General features: G+C 45.6%; 1 protein-coding gene across 2 annotated transcripts; it reads right to left on the bottom strand.

Moving 5' to 3' along the window:
- Nucleotides 1-4,128: 4,128 nt before the first annotated feature.
- Nucleotides 4,129-8,990, bottom strand: Nupr2 (nuclear protein 2, transcriptional regulator). 2 transcript variants are annotated; one of them, XR_005089812.1, is made up of 3 exons: nt 7,752-8,990; nt 7,203-7,269; nt 4,129-4,650 (listed from the first exon to the last, which is right to left on the bottom strand). XR_005089812.1 is itself a non-coding variant. In XM_028870222.2 (2 exons), exon 1 carries the CDS (start codon nt 8,074-8,076, stop codon nt 7,756-7,758), a length of 321 nt encoding a protein of 106 aa, XP_028726055.1. In that variant the 5' UTR covers nt 8,077-8,983; the 3' UTR covers nt 4,129-4,650; nt 7,752-7,755. The 2 variants fall into 2 exon arrangements, 1 of the variants encoding a protein (XP_028726055.1); XM_028870222.2 differs by lacking the exon at nt 7,203-7,269 and having other exon boundaries at nt 7,752-8,983.
- Nucleotides 8,991-12,044: the final 3,054 nt, after the last annotated feature.

The raw sequence follows: 12,044 nt of genomic DNA, 5'->3' as shown, positions 1-12,044 counted from the left end.
ATGGTAACCCTGACTGAGACACGAATCTGCTGTTATTCGCACTTTACAAATGAGAAAACCAGCCTGGAGGAAGCTGAAACCAGTTGCTGGATGCTGCAATGGGAAGGTCCCGAAGCCTCCGCTCAAATTTAGGTTGTTCCTTTCAGTAAAACACCTTTCTCTCCTAGCCAAGGATCACTTCAAGGTGCAGAGGGACTGACTGAAGACGGAAGAGAAATAAAAGCTAGCTTGTGCCGGGCGGTGGTGGCGTACGCCTTTAATCCCAGCACTCGGGAGGCAGAGGCAAGCCAATCTCTGTGAGTTCGAAACCAGCCTGGTCTACAAAGTGAGTTCCAGGAAAGGTGCAAAGCTACACAGAGAAACCCTGTCTCGAAAAACCAAAAAAAGAGCTAGCTTGTGACCTTTTGCTGACCTGTATAACCCCACTCTTGTCTAAAACACTTTGTGTGTGACTGAAGTATGCAACATTGTCTACAATTTGAGGAAAAGATGCTAGAGAGAGGGAATGCTTTGACTATCTGCTGCTGTGGAGTACCTAAAATGCTTCTCTAAAATCTTGGAGACATTTAAAAAAATACATTTGAGCATGGCAGTGGTGGCTCACACCTTTAATCCCAGCACTGGGGAGACAGAAACAGGCGGATCTCTGTGAGGTCAAGGCCAGCCTGGGCTACAGAGTGAGTTCCAGGCAAGATGCCAAAGCTACACAGAGAAACCCTGTCTCAAAAAAACAAAAAAACAAACAAAAAAAATTGAAAAGAGGCACATCAGTAGGGCAGTGGTGGTGCACACCTTTAACCCCAGCACTCAAGAGGCAGAGGCAGGTGGATCACTGTTTGAGGCAAGCCTGGTCTAAAGAGTGAAATCTAGGACAGCCAGGACTACATAGAGAAACCCTGTCTCGGGGCTGGAGAGATGGCTCAGAGGTTAAGAGCACTGACTGCTCTTCCAGAGGTCCTGAGTTCAATTCCCAGCACCCACATGGTGGCTCACAACTATCTGTAATGAGATCTGGCGCCCTCCGCTGTGTACATAATAAATAAATAAATCTTAAAAAAAAAAAAAAAAAAAAGAAATACTCAGAGGAAACCCTGCCTCAAAAAAAAAAAAAAGAAGAAGAAGAAGAAGAAGAAGAAGAAAGAACAAATGAAGAAGAAAAGGAAGGAAGGTAGAAAAGAGGCACACCACTCATCAGTTGGCATGAGGAAAATGAGCCCAGCCTGGTGGTGCTCGCCTTTAATTCCAATATACAGTAGAGACAGGTGGATCTCTGTGAATTTGAGGCCAGCTTGGACTATCAGTCAACTTTGAAGCCAAGCAGGAAAGAGAGAGATGAGAGAGAGAGAGAGAGAGAGAGAGAGAGAGAGAGAGAGAGAGAGAGAGAGAGGAGACAAAGCAAAAAGAAACATCCCCCTCTGCAAAACAACAAAAACAAGAAAAGGTTATTAAAATATGCACTGGCTTACGCATAATCATTATCATACCCCAGAGATAAACCCTAGGTATAACTGAATGTGAAACTGTCACTGTTGTACTACACAAGAGCACGCTTACCAGGACCAAGTTCTTGGTTTACTTCTGCGTGATCTCTGCATGTTACTTCACTGGTTTGTTTTTGTTGTTGTTTGTTTTTATGAGACAGTTTCTCTGTGTAGCCCTGGCTGTCCTGGAACTCACTCTGTAGCCCAGGCTGTCCTGGAACTCACAGAGATCCACCTGCCTCTGCCTCCCAAGTGCTGGGATTAAAGGCATGCACCACCACCACCACCACCACCACCACCACCACCACCACCACCACCACCACCACCGCCTCACTAAATAGAGTTTTTGTTTTGTTTTGTTTTGAGACAGAGCCTCTCTACCTAGCCCTGGCTGTCCTGGAACTCCCTCTGTAGACCAGCCTGGCCTTGAACTCAGAGATGCACCTGCCTCTGTCTCCTGAATGCTGGGACCAAAGGCATGTGAAACTGTGCCCAGCTTACTTCACTGTATTTGTTCCAGTTTCCTTCCTTTTTTTTTTTTTTTTTTTTTTTTTTTTTGGTTTTTTGAGACAGGGTTTCTCTGTGTAGCTTTGCGCCTTTCCTGGAACTCACTTGGTAGCCCAGGCTGGCCTCGAACTCACCTGCCTCTGCCTCCCGAGTGCTGGGATTAAAGGCGTGCGCCACCACCGCCAGGCTCCAGTTTCCTTTCTGTTGTGCAAATAGTCTGACAGAAAGCAGCTGAGGGGAGGAAAGGGTTTATTTGGCTTACACTTACAGGCCACAGTCCGCCACTGAGGAAAGTCAGGGCAAGATCTCAAGCAGGAGTGTGAAGCAGAAGCCACAGAGGAATGCTGCTTGCTGAATCACTTCAGCTACCTTTTTGTTATGTTTGAGACAGGGTTTCACTGTGTAGCCTTGGCTGGCCTGGAACTCACTGTGTAGACCAGGCTAGCCTCGAACTCATAGAAATCTGCCTGCCTCTGCCTCCAGAGTGCTGAGATAAAAGACATTAAAGACACCAAAATAGGTTCAGCTAGTTTCTACAGTCCAATGCCTCTTTCCTAGGGGATGGTGCCACCCATAGTGGGCTGGGTTCTTCCCACTCAGTTATCAAGAAAACCCCCTACTGCCTTGTTGGTGTGATGATCTTATCTAGGGAATTCCTCAACGGAGGCTGTCCTTCTCAGACGACTCTAGACTGTACCGGCATGGGACTGAAGAGACAGCATAGTGGTTAGGGGTGTGTGTAACTGCACTTCCAGATGACCTGCCTTTGCTTTCTCAAATCCACAGCAGATGGCTTACAATTGCCTGTATGAATCCCACTCTCTTCTGGCCTCTGGGATTACCAGAATACACATGACATACACACAAACAGACACATAACGTTTTTTAAAGACGTATTTATTCATTTACTATGTATACAGTGTTCTGTCTGCATATATGCCTGCACACCAGAAGAAGGCATCAGATCTCATTAGAGATGGTTATGAGCCAGCATGTGGTTGCTGGGATTGAATTCAGGACCTCTGCAAGAGCAGCCAATGCTCTTAACTTCTGAGCCATCTCTCCAGTCCCTACATAATTTTTTTTTAAAAAGCTAACTAGGATATTATTAGAATCTCTTTTCTAAAATGGGGACAGCAGCACCCATGTGAAAGAGATGTTGTGAAACAAGTGATGAGAACTTTGAATATGGCCCAGTGTTATTGTTGGCACAAGGTCCCACACACCCCAGGCTGGGCCTGAACTCACAAAGAATGACCTCAAACTTCTGATCTTTGGACCTGTAACTCCCAAGTGCTGGGATTACAGGCACATGCTACCTACCACACACCCAATTAATGCAGGCTCTATGGCTTGAATCCATAGCTTCATGCATGCTAGGCAAACACACTACCAACTGAGCTACAGCTCCAGTCCCCACAATAGCCTACTGTAATGCACACTAAAACCTTCAGCCTGGGGGCTGGAGAGATGGCTCAGAGGTTAAGAGCACTGGCTACTCTTCCAGAAGACTGGTGTTCAATTCCGAGCACCCACCTGGCGGCTCACAACTCTCTGTGACTCCAGTTCCAGGGGATCTGACACCCTCACACCAATGCACATAAAATAAAATTAAATAAATAAAAAAAAAAACAAAAAACAAAAAACTTCAGCCTGATGCCTGACAGTGGTGGTATAGGCCTTTAATCCTAGCACTCCAGAGGAAGAGGCAGGCAGATCTATAAGTTCTAGGCCAGCCTAGTCTTCAGAAGGAGTTCCAGGACAGCCAGGACTACACAGAGAAACCTTGTCTTGAAAACAAACAAACAAAAACCTTCAGCCTGAAGTAGTGGTACATATATTTAATTTCAACACTCAGGAGGCAGAGGCAGGCAGAACTTGTGGGTTCCTGGCTGGCCTGGTTTACATAGCAAGTTCTAGAACAGCCAAGGCTACATAGAGAGACCCCATCTCAGTCACTCCCCAAAACCAAAACCAAACTTTCAGAGATGACATATGGGTAGAATTTTTTCTTGTAAAATATCCTGTCCTGGATCTCCCCAGTTCAGTGCTTGTGTGTGTGTGTGTGTGTGTGTGCGTGCATGTGAGCATGGGTATGTACATGTAGAGGCAATTATTCAGTATCAGGTAGGGTTCTTCCTTTTTTTTTTTTTTTTTAAGGCAGTGTTGCTCATTGGCCTGGAACACATATTGTAGGTTATGTTAGCTGGCCAGTGAGCCCCAGAAATCTGTCTCTACCTCCCAAATGCTGGGATTTTAGGTGTGGGCCACTACACGCAGCTTTTCAAAACTATGGCTTTGAAAGATCAAACTCAGGTCCTTAGGCTGTTGCTATAGTCGCTTTAGCCTCGTGATTCCTTCTTTACACTTTATAGAGACCAAATACTTGCGAACCGGAAACCAGTTACCACCATGATAATGGGGTGGGGGAATGGGGGTGGGGAGGGAGAAAAACCCAGAAGAGTTAAAATGCATTCTTGCTGTTCTCTTTTAATTGGAAGCCCTAAAAAGACATCCCTACTTGGAAACTACTTACTTAATAATTAATTACTGAGGAAAAGACTGAAGCAGGAAACTTAAACACTATCAAAAAAGTCCTGTTGACCAACATGGAGGAACTCAGTTACAGTTGAAAATACTTTTAACAGGTCTTTCAGGTTTCCTGTAAAAAATAAGAAAGAAACAAAAGTCAATCATTCCCCCACGTCTCACAAAGAACATTAGAAGTTATTAGTTTGTTTTTTTTTTTTTTTTTTTTTCCTTTGAGATGAGATGTTACTCTAGCCCATGGTGATCCGAAACTCAAAATAAAGCCCGGGCTGGAGTCCAACTCATGATCCTCCTGCCTCTGCTTCCTGAATGCTAACATAACAGGTCAGAGCCATTAGAGGGTTGTTGTTATTTGTTTTAGACAGGGTCACAAGTAGCCCAGGCTGGCCTCCAACTGTGCAACCAAGGATAACATAAATTTTCGATCCTCCTTCCTCTACCTTCCTAATGCTAAGGTTCACTGTAGACAGTGCTGGTGATTGATCCTGGAATCTTATGCACACTGAGTGTTCAATTCTCAACTGAGCTGGTTCTCAGCCTCCCCGTTTCTGTCTCATGGAGGCCTCAAACTGACTATGGAGCCAATGACCTTGAACTTTTTTAAAAAACTTTTTCATTTAAAAAAAAAATTAAGTGTATGTGTTTGCTCGAATATAGGTGTATGACATGCATGCAGTATCCTCAGTGGCCAGAAGAGGGTGTTGGATCCCCTTGAACTGGAGCTACAGATGGTGATGAGGCACCTGATGGAGGTGGGGGGCGGGGAACCAATCCCGGGTCCCCTGCAAGGACAAGTGCTTCAACAGCTGAGCCATCTGCAGTCTCTGACCTTGAACCTGACTCCATCTTCACTTTCCTAGGGCTAAGAGGTGTATAGGTGTATTATTGGTGTACAGGTATATTATATTATAGGTGTATAGGTATATTATAGGTGTATAGGTGTAATATAGGTGTATAGGTATATTATAGGTGTATAGGTGTATTATAGGTGTACAGGTATATTATAGGTGTATAGATGTATTATAGGTGTACAGGTATATTATAGGTGTATAGATGTATTATAGGTGTATAGGTATATTATAGGTGTATAGATGTATTATAGGTGTATAGGTATATTATAGGTGTATAGATGTATTATAGGTGTATAGGTATATTATAGGTGTATAGATGTATTATAGGTGTATAGGTATATTATAGGTGTATAGATGTATTATAGGTGTATAGGTATATTATAGGTGTATGGGTGTATTATAGATATATAGGTATATTATAGGTGTATAGGTATATTATAGATGTATAGGTATATTATAGGTGTATAGATGTATTATAGGTGTATAGGTATATTATAGGTGTATAGATGTATTATAGGTGTATAGGTATATTATAGGTGTATGGGTGTATTATAGATATATAGGTATATTATAGGTGTATAGGTATATTATAGATGTATAGGTATATTATAGGTGTATAGATGTATTATAGGTGTATAGGTATATAGATGTATTATAGGTGTATAGATGTATTATAGGTGTATAGGTCTATAGATGTATTATAGGTGTATAGGTATATTATAGGTGTATGGGTGTATTATAGATATATAGGTATATTATAGGTATATAGGTATATTATAGATGTATAGGTATATTATAGGTGTATAGATGTATTATAGGTGTATAGGTATATAGATGTATTATAGGTGTATAGATGTATTATAGGTGTATAGGTCTATAGATGTATTATAGGTGTATAGGTAATTTATAGGTGTATAAGTATATTATAGGTGTATAGGTATGCGCCATCATACCTAGCTTTTGTCTCCTATTTTGTTTGTCTGTCTTGTTTTTTGTCAACTTGACATAAACTAGGGTCATCTGGGAAGACAGAGGCAGCAGACTGGCCTGTAGACAAGTCTATGGGGCATTTTCTCAATGAATGACTGATGTGGGAGAGCCCCGCCCACTGTGGGCGGAATCACCCGGGGCAGGTCGTCCTGGGAGGTTTAAGAGAGGTAAGTGAACATCAACCTCTGTGGACTGGGCTTTCAGCTCTGACTTCCCTTCATGACGGACCGTAAGCTTTGAAATGAAATAAACCTGCTGGGGGGGTGGGGGGTGGGTGTCGCACGCCTTTAATCCCAGCACTCTGGAGGGGGAGGCAGAGACAGAGGCAGGCTGATCACTGTGAGTTTGAGGCCAGCCTGGTCTACAGAGAGAGTTCCAGGACAGGCTCCAAAGCTACACATCAAAACTGTGTCTGGGGCGGGGGGGGGGGGGGGGGGGGGGGGGGATGAAATAAACCCTTTCCTGCCCAAGTTGCTTTTGGTCATGGTGTTTATCACAGCGACAGAAAGCAAACAAGAAGGGACTGTTTTGTTTTGAGACAATGCCACACACTGTATCCGTGGTTGGCCTCAAACTCAAGCAGTACATCTGTCTCAGTCTCCAGAGCACTGAGATGGATTACAGGTGTAAGCCGACCTGCTGGGATGTATTTCTTGAGACATATTCTGGCACTTCTGACCCAGGCCTTTCTCATCTAATTGCAAACTTCCAAAGCATAGGCTTGCATTAGCAGCCAGGAAACCCCTGGGAAGGGTCGAGTACAGTTATGACTAATGCTGGGAAATCTCAGAAGACTGTGAGAGGGGAACATGGTGGCACAGACCTGTAATCTCAGCTAGAGAGGCTGAGGATTGCTCCAAATACCATGCCACCCTGGGCTACGCTGGACCCTATCAATAAAACAAAACAACACAGCTTGTGATCATGGCCCTTGCTTGAAATTAGAGGTGAACGCTGGAGGATGAGGAGTCTGAGGTCAGTTTAGTTAGGCTACGTGAGACTGTGTCAAAAGATAAAAAATAAAGGCCGGGCAGTCGTGGCACACACCTTTAATCTCAGCACTCGGGAGGCAGAGGCAGGAGGATCCCTGTGAGTTCGAGGCCAGCCTGGACTACAGAGTGAGTTCCAAGACAGCCAAGGCTACACAGAGAAACCCTGTCTCGAAAAACCAAAAACATAAAAACAACACTATTAAAAAGAAAGAAAAAGAACTAGCCATCGTGGTCCATGTCTTATCATCCCAGCTCTTGGAAGCTGGACACAGGACGATCTGGAGTTCCAGGGTAATCCTACGCTAGTGAGTTCGAGACCCGCCTGAGATACAGGAGCTTCTATTTCCTACCCCGCAACGAGGGGTTCTGCCTGGCCATACCCGCTCAGGTGAGGCGCGTGCGGGGCCGCGGTTGCAGCTGGCGCTGGCGCCGCTTGCGCTGCCCGTTGATCAGGGTCTGCGCCACCTTGCGCTCGTGGCCGCCGGGCACCGTGTGGTTGGTGCGCAGCTGCTGCTCGCGCCGCGTCCGGCCCTTGCTGCGGCCAGCTCCAGAGGCCGGGAAGTCACGCAGGTAGTAGTAGTCCAGGCAGTCGTAGAGCTCGTCGTCGAAGCCCGCAGTGGGCAGCGTCTCCGGCGGCGGCGGCGGCGGCGGCGGGCGACCACGAGCCCGTGGGCGGGAGACGGAAGGACGAGCTGGCGGGTCCATCGCGCCGCTGCGCTGCGTCCGCCGCCGCCGCTGGCTACTCCGCCCCAAAGGCCCCGCCCAGGGTTCCTATTGGCTCCGCTGTAGGGGCGAACCCTCTGTGACCTCACAGAGGGGCGTGGCTTCTAGGCGAGGCTTCTTTGTTCCAGATTGGGAATTCTGAGTGTCCCGGCGGGGCGGCTTTGTTAACTATAAACCTACTGGTTCCGCTGGTCACAAACCTGAAAGGGAGCGAGCAAGAGAATGTGGCTCAGTGGGTAGAGTCCTGACCTAGCATGCGCGAAGCCCTGGGTTCCGCCCCCAGCACTGATGTGGTTGTGCACACCTGTAATCCCAGCACAGGGATAAAAGATGGAGGCCCTTTGGGCCGAATGTGTTGGCTAGCCCGGTTTGGGTTTGTTTTTTTGCAGAAGAAAATAGGCTTGTTGAATTACTTTCGCTTTGTTCCTGTGTTTCTTTCAACATTTACTTTTTCATTGCTATAACCAAATACGTGGCAGGAATCAGATGGGAAGGCGCGGTGGGCAGGATCCTGAGGCTACTTGTTTATACCTGCATTTGTCAATCAGAAAGCAAAGAAAGGGGAATTCTAGCGTCTTGCTTGCTTTTTTCTCCTCCCACCCCTCCATTTTTATTTAAGTCCCCAGCCCACATTCAGGGTGGGTTGTCCCTCAATCTATACTCTCTAGAAACTCCCTCAAACGGATACACCCAAAAGCGTGCCTCATAAATTGAAATGACTGACTGACCATCCCAAGGAGGGGCTGGATAGAGTTCTTAGTGGTTAAGACTGCTCTTCCAGAGGACCTGGGTTCTATTCCCAGCACTCACATGGTAACCCACAACGGTCTATAATTCTAGTCCCAGGGGGATCTGAAGCCCTCTTCTGGCCACCCATACATACAGGCAAAACTCATTCACACAAATAAATGCATATAAATTTTAAAATTTTAGTGTGTGTGTGTGTGTGTACCTGAGGACAGTTTTTGGAAGTGTCTTCTCTCCTCCTACCCTGTGGATTTTGATAACTCATTATCAGGCTTGGCAGCAGGTACCTTTACCTGATGAACTATCTGAATGGCTGCCATATAACCATTTTAAAGAAAAATAATAATTAGTAGACACCAGCCTTAAAGAAAGCATTTGGGAGCCAGGCGGTGGTGGCTCACGCCTTTAATCCCAGCACTCGGGAGGCAGAGGCAGGTGGATCTCTGTGAGTTCGAGGCCAGCCTGGTCTTCAAAGCAAGTTCCAGGAAAGGCGCAAGGCTTTCGAAACCCTGTCTCGAAAAACAAAACAAAACAAAACAAAAAAAAAAGCATTTGGGGGATTAATCCCAGGGTCTCAAACATACTAAGCATTACCATTTGCTAAAATCTTCAGGCCAATAAAAACGAGCCAGGCTTACTAGCATACAACTGTAATCCCAGCACTTAGGAAGCAGAAGCAAAGGCAGGCAGGTCTCTGTGAGTTCTAGGAGACCAGCAAGGACTATGCAATGAGACCATGTCTCAAAACAAATGATATGTTAATTAGACTGTGGGTAGTGGTCCATGGCTGGCTGACACAGGAGGATTACCATAAGATCCAGGCTAGCCTGGGCTACAATGTGAGGCCTTGTTTCAAAAAATAAACAATCCTCCACGCATATAATCAAATCCCAAGAATGCTGAAAGAGCTAAGGTGAAAACATGCACAAAGAGCCTGGTGGTGCTGGTGGCTCACGCCTTTAATCCCAGCACTCAGGAGGGAGAGTCAGGTTGATCTCTGTGAGTTTGAGGCCAGCCTGGTCTACTACAGAGCAAGTTCCAGGAAAGGCTCCAAAGCTACACAGAGAAACCCTGTCTCGAAAAAACAAGAACAAAACAACAACAACAAAAAGAGCCAGGTGTGGCTGCAAAGGCCTTTCCCCTCATCCCTGTAGAGGGACCAAGAGAGGCAGGCACAGGAGGCTCACTGGGGCTGCTGGCCAGTCAGCCTAGCCAAAGCAGGACAGGCTCAGTGAGAGACCCTATCTCCAGGGAACAGGCAGAGCAATAGGGGAAACCACTCAACATCCTCCATCACTCTATATGAACGAATGGGCTATAAGAGCGTGCACGCATGCATGCATTCATGTGCTCTCAAGCACACACACACATACAGAACTAAAGAACATAAATAATCAAGGGCTAGCATGATGGCTCAATGATGGCTTTTTTTTTGAGACAGGGTTTCTCTGTGTAGCTTTTCACTTTTCCTGGAACTCACCCTGTAGGCCAGGCTGGCCTCCAACTCACAGAGATCCACCTGGCTCTGCCTCCCGAGTGCTGGGATTAAAGGCGTGGGCCACCGCCGCCCGACAGATAGAAGCACTTCATAGATCTGATGACCAGAGTTCCATCCCCAAGTCCCACAAGGTGGCAGGATGGACAGATGGACATGGACAGACTCTCTCATTGTGAGTGGTAATTTGATTTGAATGTGATCTTCCTTTTTAGACTCATGTATTTGAATAGTTGGTAACAATGCTTAGAGAGGTTTAGGAAGTATGGCCTTGTTGGAGAAATTGTATCGCTAGAAACTGGCTTATTATTTTCAAGATAGGGTTTCTGTGTGTAGCCTCAGCTGTCCTGGAACTCATTCTCTAGACCTGGCTGGCCTCGAACTCAGAGCTGCCTACCTCTGACTCCCAAGTGCTGAGATTAAAGGCGTGAGCCACCACCGCCCGGAATAGAAGTGTTTTTTTTTTTTTGGTTTTTCGAGACAGGGTTTCTCTGCGTAGCTTTGTGCCTTTCCTGGAGCTCACTTGGTAGCCCAGGCTGGCCTCGAACTCACAGAGATCCGCCTGCCTCTGCCTCCCGAGTGCTGGGACTAAAGGCGTGCGCCACCATCGCCCGGCGTGGTTTTTTGTTTTTTTTTTTTTTTTTGTATTTTTTTTAGTAAGTTGTTTGAGACAGGGTCTCACTATGTAGCCCTGACTGGTCTGGAACTCTGTAACGCATGTATCATCATCATATCTAGTGCTGACGGTGGGCTTGACTGGCGTCATTTCCCAGCTTACAGTCTCTGCTGGCTGCTTACAGTAAAGGGTGTGTGAGCTCTAGGCATTCTGAGCCAGCCACTCTGCCTACTGCTTCCATGCCATGAAGGACCTACCCTTCTGGAACCCTAAGTCCAAATAACCTCTTTCTTCCCTAAGTTGCCTTGGTCATGGTGTTTTATCATAGCAACTGACAACCGATACAGTTTGTTTCTAGAGAGGGTCTCACTGTACGGCTCTGGCCAGCCTTGAACTCAGAGGCCCATCTGCCTGAGCCTCCCAAGTTCTGGGATTAAACCTGTGGGACACCACACCTGTCCCAAATAAATGAATAAAAAAATTTAAAACCAGCTGTTTAAATAACAGTGTGGTTACACCTGATGGGACGTGGCTTTTACAGTTTATCCTAATGCAAGAAATGATCAATGTTAATAGGATATGCTGGCTAGTTTTTGTCAACTTAACACAAACTAGAATCATCTGGAGGAGGATACACAATTGCAAAAATGCTTCCATCAGATTGCCTATAGGAAAGTCTGTATGTAGGGCTTTTTTTTTTTAATTTAAAAAATGAGATTTAGTTATTTATGTGTATCAGTGTTTTGTCTGCGTGTGACATGCATCCCTGGTGCCCGAGCATGGTCAGAAGAGGACATCAGATCCCCTGAAACTGTTAATTATAGATCTTCTCGACCTTCCTAATGCGGTGAACCGTTAACCCAATTCCTCATATTGTGGTGACCCCCGCACCATAAAATTATTTCGGTGCTACTTCATAACTGCAATTTTGCTACTGTTATGAATCGTAATGTAAGCATCTGATATGTAGGATGTATTTTCATTGTTACAAATTGAATATCATTAAAGCATAGTGATTAATCCAAAAAAACAATATGTATATATTGTGAAATATTTCTAATTTACAAATAAATAAAAATTTGTCTTGAAGCA

This window comes from Peromyscus leucopus, chromosome 23, assembly GCF_004664715.2.
Source record: "Peromyscus leucopus breed LL Stock chromosome 23, UCI_PerLeu_2.1, whole genome shotgun sequence".
In the NCBI taxonomy this organism is placed as follows: domain Eukaryota; kingdom Metazoa; phylum Chordata; class Mammalia; order Rodentia; family Cricetidae; genus Peromyscus; species Peromyscus leucopus.
The sequence above is the reverse complement of the archived record's forward strand: the minus strand, read 5'-3'. Positions and strand labels throughout refer to the sequence as shown.